The sequence below is a fragment of the Rhinatrema bivittatum genome, chromosome 4, assembly GCF_901001135.1.
Source record: "Rhinatrema bivittatum chromosome 4, aRhiBiv1.1, whole genome shotgun sequence".
Taxonomy (NCBI): Eukaryota; Metazoa; Chordata; class Amphibia; order Gymnophiona; family Rhinatrematidae; genus Rhinatrema; species Rhinatrema bivittatum.
The window spans coordinates 485,628,982-485,650,260 of record NC_042618.1 but is presented as its reverse complement, the minus strand read 5'-3'; the positions used below and the strand labels follow the sequence as shown (position 1 = coordinate 485,650,260).

The 21,279-nt window shown below is 41.2% G+C and overlaps 1 protein-coding gene and 1 pseudogene across 1 annotated transcript in view; both read left to right on the top strand.

Annotated features, from left to right (window-relative positions):
* Window positions 1-21,279, top strand: part of LOC115089460 (synembryn-B-like) — a 161,345-nt gene that overhangs the window by 42,148 nt on the left and 97,918 nt on the right. The window contains exon 3 of the mRNA XM_029597551.1: window positions 6,183-6,230. Within this exon, the coding sequence (XP_029453411.1) occupies window positions 6,183-6,230 (48 nt within the window). The remainder of the gene's footprint in view (window positions 1-6,182; window positions 6,231-21,279) is intronic.
* On the top strand, window positions 17,163-18,058 carry LOC115089259 (annotated as a pseudogene).

Sequence of the window (21,279 nt, the reverse complement as noted above, 5' to 3'; positions counted from 1 at the left end):
GAGCGGGACTGTCTCGGTCCCACCTGGTTTAGGGAAGCTTTGGTACATCCTACGGTCTGGACTGATCCGGGTATGTACAGGGAAAGGAAAATTAATTTCCTGTAAATTTTCGTTCCTGTACTTTCATGGATCAGTCCAGACACCCTTCCCTGTTACTTTTTCACATCATCCACTCGAAGCTTTTCCTCAAGGTATTAGGATGTCCGTACTGTTTTAGTCTCTTCTCAACACTGGAAGCATTGGTTATTGAGGATCAAATATATGCAAGAACGTTTCTTCCTACAGAGCTCCTTACAAAGTTATAAAGTTACTCCATTGAGTTTTTGTTGTTACTTGCTTGATCTTGTTCTTTATCTTGTTTTTCTGCTTTGACAATAGTTATACTGAAGGGCTGCAGGGTAGGCTCTGTCCTGATATAGGATACCCTTTCAGTTTTGGTCTGTCTCCATCTGCTGGACAGGAGGCTCAACCCACGGTCTGGACTGATCCGTGGTACTACAGGAATGAAAATTAACAGGTAAGAACTAATTTTCCTTTAGCAAATTAGCAGGATAGGTAAGGCGCTCCCTGACTAAGGACTTAAAAACAAAGTAATCATCTTGAACTGAATCCTCCGGGCCACTGATAATCAGTGTAACTGTTTTAACAAAGGAGTGATGTGTTCCTAATGTGAGCATGAAATAATTAAATGGACAGCGTCCTTCTGAATGGTTTTTATGGCCTGGATTGGCCACTGTTGGAAACAGGATGCTGGGCTTGATGGACCCTTGGTCTGACCCAGTATGGCATGTTCTTATGACATTTAACTTAATAGTTTTATAACATGTGACTGATATTTTGATTTTCTTTTTAAATTCCAATTTTTAGATTTTATTGCATTTTCACAAATTTTAACAGCATTAACATGCTTCTGAAATCAGGACAAATAGTATATCAATTTTTAAACAGAAAAGACAGTGTACAAGAAATTATTTATCCATTATCCTTGGTAAGAAGGAAATTGGGAGATTCAAGATACAATAGAGTGCAATATAACAAAATCATATCTACTTGTTCTCCTTGACCTATCCGCCGCTTTTGATACGGTGAACCATGCTATCCTTGTAGAACGACTCACAGACATAGGCATCAAGGGATCTGCTCTCAGTTGGTTCAGATCCTTCCTGTGCAACAGGTTCTTTAAAGTTAGGATAAACAACAATCAATCTCACCCTGTCTGCTCCAACCTGGGTGTTCCCCAAGGTTCTTCTCTCTCACCTACCCTTTTCAACATCTACCTTCTACCACTTTGCCACCTTCTCACAAAGCTAAAACTAACTCATTATCTTTACGCGGATGATGTTCAAATACTCATCCCGATCACAGAATCGCTACAAAAAACCCTTAACCACTGAAACAACTGCCTTCTATCAATCAACCACCTTCTTTCCAGCCTCAACTTGGTCCTTAATGCCAACAAGACAGAGATTCTTATCATCTCTCAAGAAGACCTCATCACTCATCCTACCTCATCATTTGCTGCCCAACTAACTAACTCAAATATAAAACACTCTCCATCCGTTAGAGACTTAGGCATTATCCTGGACAACCAGCTCAACCTAAGGAAATTTGTGAACACCACCACACAGGAATGCAAGTCCTCAGGAAGCTTAAACCACTCCTTCACTTGCAATCTATCATCCTGTCGAAACTTGACTATTGCAACTCCCTTCTTCTCGGTCTCCCGGCTAACACCATCAAACCTCTTCAGATGGTTCAGAATTCAGCAGCCAGGATTCTCACCAACACCAAAAAAAGGGATCACATCACCCCCACCTTACAGAACCTCTACTGGCTACTCATTAAATCCAGGATTCTCTTCAAAGTCCTCACAATCATACATAAAGCTAAGTACAACCTCACAGCGCTCAACTCAACTATCCAACTAAGACCGCATACTTCATCTAGACCAATCAGAAGAGCTTACAAAGACACACTGTATGCCCCCCTAGCGAAAACATCCTTAAGGAAACATGTCTTATCGACAGCAGGACCCCATCAATGAAATGCGCTGCCACCCGACCTCCGGCAAGAACCTTGCCCTTCTGCTTTAAAAAAAAAAAGCTCAAAACTTGGCTATTCAGCCAAGCCTTTCAGGACACTTAACATACCCTCTCTCTCAGCCGGACATTTCAGCCTGACATTTCAAACTTGACAGTCCATTCTGACATTTCCTCTCTCTGTTTGTTTATTCACCGCTACCTCTACCCTTATTACACATAATAATCGCTCACTGTAAACCGCCTGCTGTAGGCACTACTGTTCCCAGTCCGGAACCCTACCTTTAACAATCAATGTTTTCAAGCTCCCTATGGCTAGTGGTACATCAGTTTTTTTCTAGCTTGACTTCAATTTCGCTCACTATTGGACTTAAGCATATCCATTCATTTCTCTAACTGCATTGTAATCCTGTTAATTAAATAGGCCCTTGTTCACTTTTGGTTTTTAAGGACGGACCCTATCAAGTGGTCTTAAGACACTCATATGTTATTTGCTCAATGTTACAACCTAGGATACTCTTAGCTTTCAAGGCTGTCTTAGCCTATAAAGATTGGGATTTTCCCTTCGCCACAGCTAATTGTATCCCTTGCTCCTTGTATCACCCGAGCTAAGTTTACAGTTATTTGTTCTCTTTGTTTAATCAGTTATCAACTCAGTTGTTCTTGTAAGCTTTATCACCCCTACCACTGTTAATTGTATCCCCTGTTCTCTGTATTGCCCCCGTGCGAATTTTCGAGTTGCATTGTAAATGATGTGATATGTATTTTATACAGGAACGTCGGTAAAGAAAAGTAAAAAACAAATAAATAAATAATACAGGGGAGATTGGATACACATACCCTATATATACTGCTAAAGTCTAACTAGCCTTCTCAGGAGGTTGAAGGGAATCCAAAAAGGCAATTAAATGAGAAGGTTCAAAGAAAACATGTTGTGTATTATTAACATTTATAACACACTTACATGGGAAACGGACTATAACTCGTGCACTTAACTGTCTAGCTCAAGGGCATTGGGTGTTGTGGGAACGCTGGTAGCGGTCCCATCTCTGGTGATTTCGTGTGCCCCTGGGCCCTGACGCAGTCGCAGAGGAGCTCCGGCAAGTGCCGAGGCAGGTGAGAGATGCCCCAGCATGGGTTAAAGATGTAGGAATGCTGGGCTTGATGGACCCTTGGTCTGACCCAGCATGACAATTTCTTATGAATGATAGCCCTGACCACAGCCGAACCTGTATACAGCAGAGAGACCCAAACAACACAATGTTGGTCTAATGAATGGTCCTAGACTACTCCAAGCCCTTTCAGATCTGCCGCACGGAGCAGCAACTATGACAAGGCGAACAGTGGTCGAAGGATAAGGACATCAAACGAAGACTTGAAGTGAGACGAGACTCTGGATACGTGGAGTGGAACAACACTCTGGATACATGAAGTGAGACGAGACTCTGGAACTTGAAGAGACATGAATCTGGATATGTGGAGCGAAGCAAGACTCTGGTCACATATAGAAAGAAACTCAGGAAAGGCCACGAGTTGCTTGAAGAGTCAGTACTGCACATCATGCGCCCTACACAACCTAGCCAGACTGGTCTCGCCTACACAGACGGGTAGGCTGGTCACGGATCACGCTAGTGGTTCCCCACACAAGTTGCTTGCAGAATGCTCAGTTGGTACTGCCACATCACGCGTCCTACTCACCCAATGAAGCAGGTCATGGACCACGCTGGTGGCTCCCCACAAAGAAAGAAGAAATGATGAGGCGAAGACTCTGACGAAGCCTGCACAAAGTATGCCCTGCAAGCCAACCAAGGCCAGGCATGGACCCCGCCAATACAGGACTGATAACAGAGTTCATTCATGGATTGGAGGCAAGAGGGGACTCCTAGGATCCAGACAAGGTTTAGGATTCGAGGGAATGCCTCAGCGACGCAGTCAGGGTAAGAAAGGTAAAAGCTGGAATCTCTTGGAGACTTGTGCTGCCATGAAGGTAGATCATCCGAAGAAAAGGAAACATCTAGATGAGAAGACATCTGACGGAGGAACATCTGGAGCACAGAAGCTTGACGAGACGAGAGACCAAGGAGAACGAAGACACGGGATCCCTCGTAGAATGAAGTGCCTTGAGAAGCTGAAGATGACAAGTCCTAAGGAGGACTGGCTCCTTGCGAAGGCAAGGTTGAAGTGAAGACTGAAGCTTTTTATACTGCAGGAGAGGCAGATCCCAAGATGATGTCAAAAGAGCACCACTCCCATGCTGCCCCTTTAAGAAGGGAGAAGAGGCGCGGCTTCACCCCTTAGGAGAAGGGCAGGACCTTGGACAGCAGCCCTGCTGCGATGCAGAGTGCAGGAGATGAGCTAGGCCGGGAACCAGGCCTAGCACGTCGGAGGCGGCCTTCCTGCCGCTGAAGGTGGACTGAGGGCAGCTCCAGCCACCAGGCGAGACCGGGGATGTCGGCCTTCTTCCCCATGGGTAAGCTCGGCGGCCACTGGGCTGCACGGGGGTGCGGGTGACGTCCTCCTGGCTGTATAGAGACCCGGGCATCGCTGGCCTCCTGCTGCAGACTGCAGTGATGTCGGCGGCCTCCAGGCCGTGCTGGATGTAGTAGCACGGCTCCAGCAGCATGGAAAATGTGTCAGCGGCCTCCGGGCCGCACTTAGTGTGCTTCGGCAGCCTCCGAACTGCTTTTTTGAAATATTTTATTGGTGTTTGGAGAATTTTTAATAGTTTTTATGAGTTTTTAATTGTTGGATGTTATTCTGTTCATAGCTGTTTTGAAACATTTATTTTGCTTATTAGTATAGTTTTACAATTATTTCTGTGTGGGGATCTATAGCTGCTTGCTAGTTCTGTTTTCCTAATAAGAGGTGTATTGGATTTTAGGGCCTGATTTAATATTTGTAGTGTTGCCTTTTCATAGATTGGGTTGCTCCTGTTTGAGTGTATTCCATAATACAGGTGTAACTGTGTGCGGATTAGTTTATGTGCATTACTACAGATCCTGGGAGTATGTTAGGTCAGTTCTGTGTCTGTTACCGAGATATTTTACTAGATGTAAGAGTTTTATCAGTCTTATTTGTTGTGTTTTCTCAGAGGACATGCATTGGTGGTAAACTGCTGTCTTTTCATAAGTAGGGCTATTGAGCCTGGAAGTAGGAGTTTGTGTTGCGGTTACTGAGATAACACCAGAACCAGAATATCTTTTTTGTAGGGTGAGTTGTATGGGGAATGTCGTAATTCTGCTTTACATCCATTATTGTGGGTCAGGGGGGTTCCCGTGGATACAAACTGTACTTTTACATCTAGCCCCATGACGATCATGGGTCAGTGTGCCATGCATGTGAGAACCTATGGTGAGTTGAGTCACATTCACATTATAAATGTCATAATTAAATGATAAGTGTGCACTAAAATCCAACCCCCTCCATAACCCCGCCCTCATATGACCAAAGCCCCGCCCCTGCCCCGCCCTGCCGGGCCATGGAAAAATGGTCTTGCTTGAAGCCGGTCCCTGGTGCAAAAAAGGTTGGGGACCACTGGTGTAGAGGAGAGGCGAGAGAGGGGGTACACCTCAAAGTTATACATCATGTAACAATTAGCAAACTGTGTTAATTGTTTTTAATATGATTATGTTGTAAATTGCTTTGGGACCTATAATCAGTAAAGTGATAAATATTTTAAAAATAAATAAAAAAAATAAAAGACATAAACCTTTTTTTAGAGGCAAAACAGCATGAGGCTGTAAGGAGGTGGACTCAAGTACTATGAGAAAATACTTCTTGAAGGAATGGCCTTACAGGAGAGAGGTGGTGGCGGCAAAACCCAAAACAGAATTCAAGACAACCTGAGATAAGCACAGAGGCTCCCTAGTTGTGAAAACTTGAAAGGGAAGACAGAAGACAACAGTGGGCAGACAGTGGGTTTCTGCAGTGAAAGGAATGTAATATGATTTCGGGAATGTGGCTTTTCCTATGGTGTTCGGATACAGAAGGTTTCACCTCTAGGTCTGGATGGCATTGGGGATTTGGTTCAGGGATGTAAAATCTTTCACCACCACTGCTAGTGTAATGTGGTATTGGAAGTTCCTGGTTAACAAGGATAATGTTATCGCAATCTCTTTTTAATATAATGTTTTTCTTCCGCAGAACTCTACTGTTTTCAAATTTGATGTCTCAGATGAAGAGAAAAGGAAGGTAGGTTGTGAATCTTTTCCACAGGTTACATTTATTGCTTTCCTTTCAGTTAAAGCACAGATGTACTGGGCGCAAAAAGCAAATTAATCTGATTCTCAGAGTAAGTGTTTGCAGATCTGAATCCAAGAAAGCATGGTATAAAATAGGGGATCTCTAAGGAAGTGATGGGAATTACAATGCTAAATTAATTGGACGGATGGGCAGCCTGGATGGACCATACGGTCTTTTTCTGCCGTCATGTTTCTATGTTTCTAGATAAGCCTGTTGCATAGCGGAGGATATCTTGAGCACCAGGTCTTTTGTGGTTCTCGAGGACCAGGTTGTTCACCTCCAATATAAACTCTCTCTTTGACCTTTCTCACTGTATTCTGTTATTTAGAACACACGATTTGTCATACTGGGTCAGACCAAAGGTCCATCAAGCCCAGCACCTTGTTTCTATCAATGGCCAAGCCAGGTCACAAGTACCTTGTAGGATCCCAAAAGGTTGATAGATTCCATGCTGCTTATCCCAGTCCACCTTAATAATGGTTTATGGACTTTTCTCTAGGAACTTGTTCAGACCTTTTTTAAACCCAGCTATACTGAAATCTTTTACCACATCCTCTGGCAATGAATTTCGGAGCTTTAATTATATGCTAGGTAAAAAAATATTTTCTCCTGTTTTTTTAAATGTACTACTTAATAACTTCATAACATGACCCCTAGTCTTTGTACTTTTTGAAAGAGTAAACAACAGGTTTGCATTTACCCATTCCACTCATTATTTTATGGACTATCATATCTCCCCTCAACCGTCTCTTCTGATGTAGCAGTAATGAAGAGCTTTCATCGCAGGCAGGAGGAGGGAAGGCAAAGAGGGCAAAGAGGGTTTGTCCTCCCGAGCCTCTTCCTTTTATTGTACATTCATACAAAGGCAGATGATGTGTCATTACATGATTGGCTACTTTCCCATAGCAACAGAAGAGTCATTACACCATTGGCTTTGGCTCAGGGGGTGTGCACGGATCATATCATTGGCTGCTGAAATCTATACCTCCTGACTTTGTCCTGCCTCTGACTAGGGAAAACCCAGCCCCTCTTTCAGGCTAACAGGATTAATTATAGGCCAGAGAAATACATGAAGTCAGGTATCCTCTCCTAGGCAGAGGGGCTTAAGCACAAGTGATGCTTTTATTCAGGCAAATGTCAGGGAGAAGGGAAGTTAGTGTTTAACCCTGATGAAATGGCTTGCTGGCAAGCGCATATTTCCCACATCTCACCCTTTTTGTTTTTGTTTAGGGCAGCACAGTAAAGCTTTAGACCCTAACTGAAATCTGTTATGTCTTGGTATGGGCTGGAAATAGGGGAAGAGGGATTATGGAGAGAAGAAAGCTGATTCGGCGTGGTGTGCCAGCCACCGATGAGCTTCTGAATCTCCATATCACCCAGAGCTGGTGCAGGTGGTGTGCCAACTCTGCAGGGCTCCGGATTCCCTATTAGGCATCTTACAAGACATCTTTGTATCCGGGCTGAGAACAAGGTTTCAATATGGATATGAGGGTTGGGTATGCACTGAATACAGCATCACAGGCAAACAATTAAGATAATTACAGTAATTATAATAAAAATCACCCTTTTGAGACCAGAAATATCAGGGAGTCAGGACCATAGCCAGTCCCATGGAGAAGTAGGTATTCTGCCTGAAAATGGTGCATCAGCAACCATGGTTTCTATCTGCTCTATGGTATGTGTAAGGTTTGCTTTATAAACTGATATGTACACACAGCAATGAGATCCAATTAATGCACAAACACCACCCTTTAAGGCTAACATGGTTTGTAAGGTATAGCTGTTCTGAATGCTACTTCTCTAATCTGAGAGACTTTTGTTGTAAGTAGTTTTAATGCATGAACTGTCTGATTAAATATGGCAGTCGTCCAGTTAGCTAGGATGTGTAAGTCTCTGTAATTCATATCTGTCCCCATTGGGGGAAACTGGCTTCTAGCTATCTGAGTTTTTGTATACTTTTCTATGGGATTATTTATCGCCTCCCTTTTGTTACGGAGCCTTGCTTTGGGTAAAATTTTGACTGCATAGTATGAGGGGAGGATGTAGCCTAAGGTGCATCTGTCTCTCCATCTTGGGGAAATGTACATATATGCTCTACGCCCACATAACATCCATATGTTTCCTAACAGATTAGTGGACATGTCATTGGTTATCATTTGGGCTATATAACTACAAAAGGTAAATCCTTCATCCCCTCTATACTTTCTGTACTTGCTTGGGTCTCCCACTGCACATCCTGAAATCTGCCAATTGCATACATATATGTGGTATAACTATGCAAGTGTTCAGTGATTAATACAAAAGTTCAGTTACAATATGGATATTTCCCACCTGATTTCCCTTTCCATCCCCTGTATCATAGTCCCAACAAAGAGCGGCAGTCTCTTGAATACAGCTACCAATGTGTAGTATGGTAGTATTAACTGGAGAGTTAATGAAAACCTCTCTGTAAAGGATAATTAGTCCATACTGTAAGGTTAAATGGTACAGCATGCATCAGTAGTTCTCCGCAGGCTTGGGTTGGCATGTGTGTGCAGATCCAACAGTCTGTTCGATTCAACAGGTGTGAAAAGTTCTGATTCGAGGATGTACATGTTGTCCTGTCAGAGTCCTTGTTCTGAAATCGCCATAGCTGGAGAAATAAGGCAAAGGAGGAGGATGCAGAACACAATTGTTAATGAGTTGGCATTCAGGCAAGAAAAAGCGGCTAATAAGTTCTCTGGAGTTTTCTCAAGGCCTTGCTGTTCTAAGAGTTGTGCAGATTGGTTGGATAGGGCCTTGATCTGTCCCCAGGTCATGTGGTGCTGCTTTTTGCAAGGAATCCGGTCTCTGTCCTTCTGAGGGCTGTGGAGGCTCAGGGAGAAGTTGGGGATCGGGTCCTGTAGACCTGGACACCTTTCCATCATTCCACGGCTTGATACCTGTGGAAGCAAGCAGAGAAACATATCCTCGTTCCCCATTTTAAGGGAACGGGACCGTACCAGACATTAAATATTCTATACAAAACTGATGGCTGTGGGTGACTAACCCTAGTCCCATAATGATTACTCATGGCTGTGTTCTTATGTGAACCTGATATGTTTAGATGATTTAAAGTAAACAATACTTTGTTCAGGGGGAAAATCCAGGGGCAATCCCCCTTTTTTCTTTTTGTTTGGTCCAGAGCTCTTAAGGGTATGATTTGCTCTCTCCACAATGGCTTGCCCTGTGGTGTTGTAGGGGATGCCAAATAAGTATTTAATATTCAATTAACAAAATTCATGCAAAGGAATGGCTGCAGTAAGCAGAGCCATTTTTAGTTTTCAGAACATAGGGTAGGCCCATTATCAAGAATTTTTTATGCAGTGATCAATTTTCATTCAGTAAAATAGCAATAAATGTAAATTAATCATTTAAAGGAAAAGTCATTTGCAGTAAGCAGAATCAAATGACAAGTATATTAGACATTACATTAAACATATGTTACACAAGACTGACATATATTCATTCATCTTGCAAATATTAATTTACACAAAACTGACACATATTCATCCATCCTGCAAATATTTCTTGCATCAAGACAGACAACAGATAACACATAATATGAGCTAAAAATCTTATCAAAAAGTTATCAAAAACAAAATTAGATCAAGGATCAAAAGTCAAAAGTCAAAAGGCGTTAGAAAAATGTTTGAAAATGTTAAAATAAACTGCAAAGTGTCCATCTTCACATCTCTTCATGGCAGGAAGGCTGTAAATCTGGAAAATATTAAAAACTGGCATACAGCAAAAATTTACTAAGGTAAGGATAAAAGTGAAATTCTTACTTTTTTAACCTTGAAGAAATCAATTCTATTATTCAATTTAATAAAATCAATTTGGATTTGCAAGAAAAGGCTTGGGAGGGATTGCTTTAGATGTAGCAACCTCTGTCAGTAAAAATTATAAGGTTCAGAATTCTGTATAAATTTGTGAAAAAGAAAATAAAACTGAAGTGTCCTTAATACAGAAGGTCTGTAGGTCTGAAAAATAAAAACTATTATACAACAGAATTATTAAAACAATAATATAATATAACTTGTAGAATAACATAGCGCCTCCTAGTGGAGACCCCATCATTACTTTATAGATTGCAACTATTGTTCCAGGTTGCAATCAATAATACTCTGAGCTTACTTTCAATGTGGAATATCAGAAAAGAATTTCTTCTTATAATTATTAGAATAGGAAATTAAACACGCGGTTTGCTCAGCTCTGTCTGCTGCATGCTAAAGTGACTGTAACTACTATTAATCTGTCTGAGTTATAACATATATAAACTAGAGAGAAACTGCAGGACTAAGTCCAGTTTTTTTTTTTCTTTCTTTTCAAAAGTTCTCCCTCCCTCCCCCATGAGTGGCTAGCAAGAGTTACAGAAAAAGGGGGGGAGGAGCAGTGTTTCTCAAAAGAAAAGAACTGCACCCAAGGAATTAATCCTTCAGTCAATAGGAACTTAAAGATAGCATTGTTTAACAAATTAGATAACATCGACCACAGACAATGGCTTGGCAAGGACTGGTTCCTTGCAGACAGATACTATTTTTCTCCTATAGGAAAATTGCAATAAGAAACTGTGCGCTGGCAATTCAAACTATAAACTTAAATCTCAGAGAAATTGAGTCATTTTAAATGTGAGCCAAATAAACTTTGCAAAAGGGAAATTTTCACATGTAATTTACACAGAATATTATTCAAATCTCAGTACAGTTTTAACATAAGGCTGTGCATACACTTTGTGTGGGGGAAATACTCTCAGAGTATGCAGATTTTTTGTAACAATTCAAATAGGAATAGAAACCATTTTTTCCAAATTTGTACTGTTTGTAAAGAGAAACCATTTTTATTTTTTTTTTTTCATAGTGATATTTTCTTTGCTTGTAACGCAGGAGTCTAATTAAATCCTTTTTTTCATAATGATATTTTCTTTGCTTGTAACACAGGAGTCTAATTAAATCCTTTTTTTCATAATGATATTTTCTTTGCTTGTAACACAGGCCCAAGATCTTACACGCTAATTTCTTTGAAGACCTGGGGGCATAGTCACTGCACATGGCACTCAACTCTATTGCTGCCACACCTAGTTCTTTGTTTCTTTCTGTAATGGGAAGGGCTTGAATCCCTTTCAATAATTCCTCTCTTGTGAGATTTCCATGTTCTAGGTGAAATCCCATGGTGGTTGGTGGGGGAAGGGCTTGCAGGCAAGATGGAGGAAGGCTAGTTTTTCTGACCTCAGTGTTTTCTATTTCCTGGGGCATTTTCTCTGAGGTGGATGCAGAGGAAGCCACAGGAGCCATGTGAGTGTGTGTCCCCAGATGTTCTATTTCATTTTCTGTCCCCCTTTGTTCATGGTTCTTTTCTGAGATGGGGAAGGCTTGAAGTCCTTCTAATAATTCTGTTTCTGTAAGGTTTTGTTTCTGCTGAAATTCAATGCTAATCGCCCCACCCAGGCCAGGTGGTGGCTCTATTGTTCTCAAGGGTTGCTTTTCTGAAGAAGGCGGAGATGTGTGAATGGCTTGTGCCTTGAGTGTAGGTATGGGGAGCTGAGGATACAAAGAATTTGCTGTCTCTGAGGAAGACTGAGAAGATGGGGGAAGGGTATGTCTGCCTGCTTCTAAAAGCACATGGTTTGAAACTGCTGTTTTTAAACCTTTTTTTTCTTTGCATTCGATGGCTTCTGTACATTTTTGCCAGATTAATCTTAGTTTTATGGGAGCTCTGGGAGCCGTATGAAGATAATTGCCGATTGAAATCCAATTCTGGGTATTTAGAGTTCCAGACTCCATCGAATACCAAGGGCAACGGCAAGCTATTTCACTTATTAATTTTTCTAAGTCCCCCAGGCTGACTTGCGCTATTTTTCTTCTGGTGATGAAATAATGATTATTAATGATTTGCTGCAACTTTCTGGCATGTAGCCGCTGCTGTACAGTCAAATCATTACCCATTCTTACGAGTGTGGGGAACAAACTTGCTGAGAAATACTTAAATATACTAAAAAGTACTTTAATATACTTACGATTGCAAATCTGTTGAACGATACGTATCTAGGCTATGACCAGCCGAAATAAGCATGGAGTTTATCATCACTGTCGCGGGTCACCAGATGTAGCAGTAATGAAGAGCTTTCATCGCAGGCAGGAGGAGGGAAGGCAAAGAGGGCAAAGAGGGTTTGTCCTCCCGAGCCTCTTCCTTTTATTGTACATTCATACAAAGGCAGATGATGTGTCATTACATGATTGGCTACTTTCCCATAGCAACAGAAGAGTCATTACACCATTGGCTTTGGCTCAGGGGGTGTGCACGGATCATATCATTGGCTGCTGAAATCTATACCTCCTGACTTTGTCCTGCCTCTGACTAGGGAAAACCCAGCCCCTCTTTCAGGCTAACAGGATTAATTATAGGCCAGAGAAATACATGAAGTCAGGTATCCTCTCCTAGGCAGAGGGGCTTAAGCACAAGTGATGCTTTTATTCAGGCAAATGTCAGGGAGAAGGGAAGTTAGTGTTTAACCCTGATGAAATGGCTTGCTGGCAAGCGCATATTTCCCACATCTTCAAGCTGAAGAGCCCGAAACTCTTTAGCCTTTCCTCATAGGTGAATCATTTCATCCCTTTTATCATTTTGGTTGCCCTTCACTGTACTTTTTCTAATTCTGCTGTATCTCTTTTGAAATATAGTGACCAGAATTGCACACAATACTCAAGATATGATCGCACCATGGAGTGATACAGAGGTATTATGATATTCTCTGTTTTATTCTCCATTCCTTCCCTAATAATCCCCAGCATTCTGTTTGTGTATGATATATGAACACAAGATGAGGATGCACCATGGAGTGATACAGAGGCATTATGATATTCTCTGTTTTATTCTCCATTCCTTCCCTAATAATCCCCAGCATTCTGTTTGTGTATGATATATGAACACAAGATGAGGATGCACCATGGAGTGATACAGAGACATTATGATATTCTCTGTTTTATTCTCCATTCCTTTCCTAATAATCCCCAGCATTCTGTTTGTGTATGATATATGAACACAAGATGAGGATGCACCATGGAGTGATACAGAGACATTATGATATTCTCTGTTTTATTTTCCATTCCTGTCCTAATAATCCCCAGCATTCTGTTTGTGTATGATATATGAACACAAGATGAGGATGCACCATGGAGTGATACAGAGGCATTATGATATTCTCTGTTTTATTCTCCATTCCTTCCCTAATAATCCCCAGCATTCTGTTTGTGTATGATATATGAACACAAGATGAGGATGCACCATGGAGTGATACAGAGACATTATGATATTCTCTGTTTTATTCTCCATTCCTTCCCTAATAATCCCCAGCATTCTGTTTGTGTATGATATATGAACACAAGATGAGGATGCACCATGGAGTGATACAGAGGCATTATGATATTCTCTGTTTTATTCTCCATTCCTTTCCTAATAATCCCCAGCATTCTGTTTGTGTATGATATATGAACACAAGATGAGGATGCACCATGGAGTGATACAGAGACATTATGATATTCTCTGTTTTATTCTCCATTCCTGTCCTAATAATCCCCAGCATTCTGTTTGTGTATGATATATGAACACAAGATGAGGATGCACCATGGAGTGATACAGAGACATTATGATATTCTCTGTTTTATTCTCCATTCCTTTCCTAATAATCCCGTGCATTCTGTTTGTGTATGATATATGAACACAAGATGAGGATGCACCATGGAGTGATACAGAGACATTATGATATTCTCTGTTTTATTCTCCATTCCTTCCCTAATAATCCCCAGCATTCTGTTTGTGTATGATATATGAACTCAAGATGAGGATGCACCATGGAGTGATACAGAGACATTATGATATTCTCTGTTTTATTCTCCATTCCTATCCTAATAATCCCCAGCATTCTGTTTGTGTATGATATATGAACACAAGATGAGGATGCACCATGGAGTGATACAGAGGCATTATGATATTCTCTGTTTTATTCTCCATTCCTTTCCTAATAATCCCCAGCATTCTGTTTGTGTATGATATATGAACACAAGATGAGGATGCACCATGGAGTGATACAGAGACATTATGATATTCTCTGTTTTATTCTCCATTCCTTTCCTAATAATCCCCAGCATTCTGTTTGTGTATGATATATGAACACAAGATGAGGATGCACCATGGAGTGATACAGAGACATTATGATATTCTCTGTTTTATTCTCCATTCCTTTCCTAATAATCCCCAGCATTCTGTTTGTGTATGATATATGAACACAAGATGAGGATGCACCATGGAGTGATACAGAGACATTATGATATTCTCTGTTTTATTCTCCATTCCTTTCCTAATAATCCCCAGCATTCTGTTTGTGTATGATATATGAACACAAGATGAGGATGCACCATGGAGTGATACAGAGACATTATGATATTCTCTGTTTTATTCTCCATTCCTTTCCTAATAATCCCCAGCATTCTGTTTGTGTATGATATATGAACACAAGATGAGGATGCACCATGGAGTGATACAGAGACATTATGATATTCTCTGTTTTATTCTCCATTCTTTTTCTGTTAATTCCTAGCATTCTGTTTGCTTTTTTGGCTTCTGCTGCACACTGAGCAAAGGATTTTAACCTATTATCCACAATGATGCCTAGATCCTTTTCTTGAGTGGAGACTCCTAATGTGGAACCTTGCAATGTGTAGTTATAATTTAGATTGTTCTTCCGTAAGTTCATCACTTCACACTTATCCACTTTAAGTGTCATCTTCTATTTGCATGCCCAGTCTCATAGTCTTGCAATGTTCTCTTGCAATTTCTCACAATTTTGAATAATTTTGTATCATCAGCAGATGTGATCCCTTCACTCATTGTTCTCATTTACTGGTCATTTAAACATATGTTAAAATCTAGTGATCTCAGAACAGATCCCTGGGGCACTCCACTATTCATCTTTCTCCATTGGGAAAATTTACCATTTAGGCCTACTCTCTGTTTTCTATCTTTTAACCAGTTCTCAATTCACAATAGGACATTGCCTCCTATTCTATGGCTTTTTTTTTTGTATCAGTAATTTTTATTGGCAAGGCAAAACAATCAGTACAATAACAGCATAACAAGCAGAGTAGAAAGAAGGTATAATCAAACAAATTTGAATCTAGACTGCAAAATCAAGTACAGGATTTAAACTGAATATTATTGAATAGTGCCGTATTTACCCTATCCTACTCCCTTTCCTCATAATTTTTATGACTTTGCAGTTAAACATGTTTTCTCAAAGTACCATTCACACAACGCTAACGGGCAGATAGAGGATAAGCAAAAACGCATACTTATCATAAGGAGAGAAATAGAGAGATAACACAATAACACCCAGAATTAAAAGTCATAAATCAAGCAGTAAAGCTTTAGATCGAGATGGTAAAGAATCACTTATGTAAATAATCAAACGCTAATTTTGCTCACAACTTATCATGAGGTTTGGCCTCTGCCTCCATCCCATACTCCATTGTATATAGTAATTTATTGTATATAATAATTTATCTTTCGTTCTCCCCCTCTTTTTTCCTTCTCCCAGTTAAGGCAACCTTGTTATAATGTAACTTTATGCTCCTTCTAAATGTCTCTTGTTGTCATTAGTTCAATGTAAACCGAGTTGATTTGATCTGTATCAAGAAAGTCGGTATAAAAAAGCCTTAAATAAATAAATAAATAAATAAATAAATAAATGTAATCTCCCCAAATATCCTTCATTCTGTCAAGTTTCTTTTCAGTCTCCAGACACAACAACCTATGGATCCGCTGCTGCCACTGGGCCAGCAAAGTAGGGGCCTCTTTGGTCCAATTAGTAGATAAAGTTACACATTTAGCGATTAAAGAGACCTTATCCATAAACTGTTGTTGGGGTTTGGTTAGTCTAGGCATCATATCTTCATAAAAACCAAATAACCAAACTTTAGGTTCCATGGGAACAATCAGGCCCCACAATAAGGAAATACATTTATCAATATCCTCCGAGAATTGTTGGATAAGTGTATGAGACCATAAAGCCATCCTTCTCCTTCACACATTTAATACAAATCTGGGAAGGCAAAATGCCTATTTTAAGTGCTCTGACTTGAGAAAAGTAGGCCTGGTAAGAATTTAAATTGCTTCTCTCGCAAAGGTACACTTTCAGAAAGCAAATTTATATGCTCAAAACAATTCTGTAACTCAAATATATTAATATAATAGAGGGGATATTATTCCATCGAGCTAAGAGAGCCTGACAGCCCATCCTTACTTGCAGCTCCAAAAGAGCTCTATAATATTCTGCACACGAGTGCCTCTTACCGTCTACCCCAGTCAGAAGCTCCTCCTAGAGCTGAAAATTCCACAATTGGGCATTCTCCTACATTAAATCATGCATGCAATGTCTGAGTTGTAAATATCCTTAAAAGTCTCTGGAAGAAAGGTGGTACATGTCTCTTAAATCCTGAAAGCTATAGAGAGATGAAGTCCTAAAGGAATATAACTGAGATAAACGAAGAAGACTTTGCTTTCCCCATTGAGAAAAAAGTGCATTATACAGGGAAAGAAGGATTGCCCTGAATTGGGAGATATGTCGTTGGGGTGCTTCGAATGTGCATAAGAGAGCAAATTGCCTTTCAAGCATGCCTGCAAGCAAAAACTATCGAGCTTTGTTGCACCAAAGCCGGGAGATCTTTTTGTGCCACTTGTAATATAGCACCTAATGGAAGAAGTCACACCCATCCTTGTAAATAATCTAGTGGAGTAGTAGTAGCTGTCTCAAAAATCCAATCTCGTATATTTTTCAGCTCGCCTCCCGTCTTCGGAAGCTGGTAAGGTGTATGTTTCTCGCACTGGGAGAGAGGCTTGCCAGAAACTATCCGGATGATTAACGCAAGAATAGGGATTTAGGAGTATGAGCTCTTCCTGACTACGGTTCAGTCATAGTGTACGCAGACCCATGTCTCTTTGCCTTTTCTTGGCTGTGTTATAGAGAGGTGGCATGCTTGCTGCAAAGCAACTTATTGTACGTTCAAAATGGACCAGAAACACGGATATTGGCGTGAAGATATACTGGACTATTTTCTAAATAATAAACAAATTAAAGCAAGAGATGGAGCTGAAATCATCTGGTATCATGCAGCCAACAGCAGGTCACAACTTCAAGAAGCACTGGCAGTTTAGAAGCTGTTAAACCATCGATGGTGCTTCTGAATGGGGTAAAGACACGTATTAAGAGTCCAGTTTGGATCAATGCGGATATTCTCCCTGGTCCTGGTGGAACCAACATGCCTTTGGATGCTAAAAGATTTCTAGAGGTTGTGACTTCATTCTTCTCAGATGTGACTTTGTCTTTGGGATGGACAACTGGATGGCATCCACAGAAAAGTAATGAAGGCTACAGCTGGGAGATGGTGAAAGAAATGGAGCATATATGCAGTGCTCTCAGCCAACCTGTCACATTCCCGGTCAGAGCAGCTCTTGTGCGCCAGTCCTGGTCTGAATTGCTTTGGTTGCTACAGAGCTCAGTAAGGTACAGCCTGACGATCTGGACGGGAAAAGATGACGTGTACTCCTTGGAAGACCTGTTGTTCATCAGAGAAAAGTTTGATAAAAGTAGGGTTTACTTTGATTTGCTGGAGCCACGAAGCAGTGAATTCAGAGAGGCCATAGAAAAAGAAATGAAACACTAAAAGAAATGTTCATATATAAATGTGTATCTCTATGTGCGTGTACGTGTATGTCAAGACTGAGCTATATTGAAAGCGATCTTTAGAGAGGGGGGATTAGTTATCTTTAAAAAGTCCACAGTTATCATTCTTTATTATTGACTAAATATGAGAGGGAGGCAACTGCAGTACTGACTTTCAGGTGGACCCATTAAGAAGCACATGGTGTATTTGCTGGGTGGGGGACCGGGGCGGATTGGCCTATCGGGGCTTCAGGCATGCCCCAGTGGGCCGGTCACCCCAATCACGTGACAGGTGTTGCTCGCGGCCACCAGCCACAGCCATCCGCCTAAGTGCTGCTTTTGTATTTTCGCCGCAGCACCAGCCCCGGTTTCATGGGAACGACAGCAGAGTAGGTGGAGGCTGGCAACTGCGGCTGGGCCTTTTCTTCTTCCCACACCTGCCCCAAAACAGGAAGTGACGTGCAGTGGGGGGGCGGGAAGAAGAAAGCCATGCCACATGAAAAAATAGCGACGGCAGAGGCGGCCCCAAGCAAAATCAGAAGCAGCCAGAAATCGGCACAGGAGACAGCAGAATTAGCCTCCTGTGGCCGATAGGAATCTTCTTTCTTGGCATGCGGGGACTAGATGAGGAGGCTGCTGCAGCTACCGTTTGTGCTCGGGGGGGGAGGGGCAGGAAATGAGAGAGAGACAGCCAGCTTGTCTGTAAGTGAGAGAATGTATGTGTCATTGAGAGTGTGCATGTGTAACTGTGAGTGAAAACATTTGATTGAGATCATCTATGTAAAGTGTGTGAGAGAGAGCATGCGTGTGATTGAGAGAAACTGGTCAGAGAGGTGATCCTGACCAGCACCAACCGGAGAGATCATATTACACCCATCCTCCGAAACCTACACTGGTTACCAGTCAACCACAGAGTCCTACACAAATCTTTAACATTAATACACAAATCCATCCACAATCTCCTTTATCTCGACCTTGAAATTCCGTTAAAACTCCATACATCTAACAGACCAATGAGAGAAATATCCAAAGGAACACTACAAGCCCCGCCAACCAAAGCCACGCGACTCATCGCATCTAGGGACCGAGCATTTTCAACAGCAGGCCCAGCTATCTGGAACAACCTCCCTGCAGAACTCAGGCTGGAACCTTGCCTGCTAACTTTTAAGAAAAAACTCAAAACGTGGCTGTTCCGCCAAGCCTTCCCAGAACCCTGGGACACACATTAGGCGGTATCTACTCACAAACTATGGAACCTCCCCTCCTCTGATTACCTGGACGGCATGGATACCGACTCTAACATGTGGACTAACTCTAGTCTGGACTAACTCTAGTCTGGAATTTGTTATGTCTCCCTCTAACTTAACTTAATCTTTTTCTTCCAGCTACCTAAGCTTCCAAGTTCACGGTCCTCGTTTAATGTAACTTTGTTTTCCTTTACCTTAGTTATTTACCCCTGTTCGATGTAAACCGACCTGATATGGTATTTAACCATGAAGGTCGGTATAGAAAAATGTTAAATAAATAAATAAATAAAATAATATGCTTTAAAAGGCACGCAATATTATAAAGGGGCAAATTTGGACAATTTAAACCCCTCACTTTCCAGGGTCCCATTAAAATATGTAAAGGTATCCTTGGTTTCTTTCCTTCCCAAAGAAGATCCCAATATGATTGTTAATCTCTTGAATAGTCTTTTTACGTAGCCATATAGGCAGCATATGGAACAGGTATAGCCAGTTAGAGATTTCCATCATTTTCAGAAGACAGACTCTTCCCGTCAAAGACAAAGGTAATCCCTGCCATAATTGAACATTTTTAAGAAGGTTCTTTTTCATGGGGCCTACATTATAATTGTATAACTTGGTTGCATCTGAAGGGATATGAATACCTAAATACCTTATTTCTTTGACAAACCATTTAAGGGGGAAATTGCCCACCTAGCCTAGACCTCAGTACACCAGAGACATCTAAAGCTACTGATTTAGATGTCTCCATCGTAACTATATCTTTTCTGGTCGCCGCATCTCAAAAAAGATATAATTGCGATGGAGAAGGTACAGATAAGGGCGAACAAAATGATAAAGGGAATGGAACAGCTCCCCTATGAGGAAAGACTAAAGAGGTTAGGGCTGTTCAGCTTGGAGAAGAGACGGCTGAGGGAGGATATGATAGAGGTCTTTAAAATCATGAGAGGTCTCGAATGAGTAGATGTGAATCAGTTATTTACACTTTCGGATAATAGAAGGACTAGAGGGCACTCCATGAAGTTAGCAAGTAGCACATTTAAGACTAATCAAAGAAAATTCTTTTTCACTCAACACACAGTTAGGCTCGGGAATTTGTTGCCAGAGGATGTGGTTAGTGCAGTTAGTGTAGCTGGGTTTAAAAAAGGTTTGGATAAATTCTTGAAGGAGAAGTCCATTAACTTCTATTAATCAAAATTTAAATTCAATAAAGAGAATCTAGGATCAACAGCTGAAAGCGAAAGCTAGTCATTTATCCAGGTCCTCCAAGAACTTCTGGAGAATCATACACCACAGTTTTCCCCTCATGCCAAACCCGAAGTTTGGCTGGGAATTGCAAGTTGAATCATCTGTTTCTGAATTGAAGATGTACAGATTAGGGAGAACTCCTGTCGCAGCGCTCACACTGAATAGTCCTGAGCAATTCGTATCCGCTGTTCCTGAAACATTCGGTCTGGGTTTCTTCGAGAGGCCTGCAAAATGTATTGCTTATGCACAGAGTTTAAAATTTTTGCAGTGACTATTCTTGGTCTCATAACTGTTGCTCTTGTCGTACCCAGCCTGTGGTCGCCTTCGATCTCCAGAATGCCTTTCAGATCAGACATGTTCAGCGCCTCCGGTATGCAGTCTAACAATTAGCCTTGCAGATTTTTCTCAATGATGGATTTGGGCAGACCAATAAAATATAAGTTAGATCACTGTGAACCTGGAAGATGTAGTAGGCCAGATTGACAAACTAAAGAGTAGCAAATCACCTGGACCGGATGGTATGCATCTCAGGGTTCTGTAGGACCTCAAAAATGAAATTTCAGATACATTAGTTAAAATTTGTAACCAATCATTAAAATCATCCATTGTACCTGAAGACTGGAGGGTGGCCAATGTAACCCCCAATATTTAAAAAGGGTTCCAGGGACGATACGGGAAACTATAGACCAGTGAGCCTGACTTCAGTGCCATGAAAAATAGTGGAAACTGTTCTAAAGATCAAAATCACAGAGCATATAGAAAGACATGG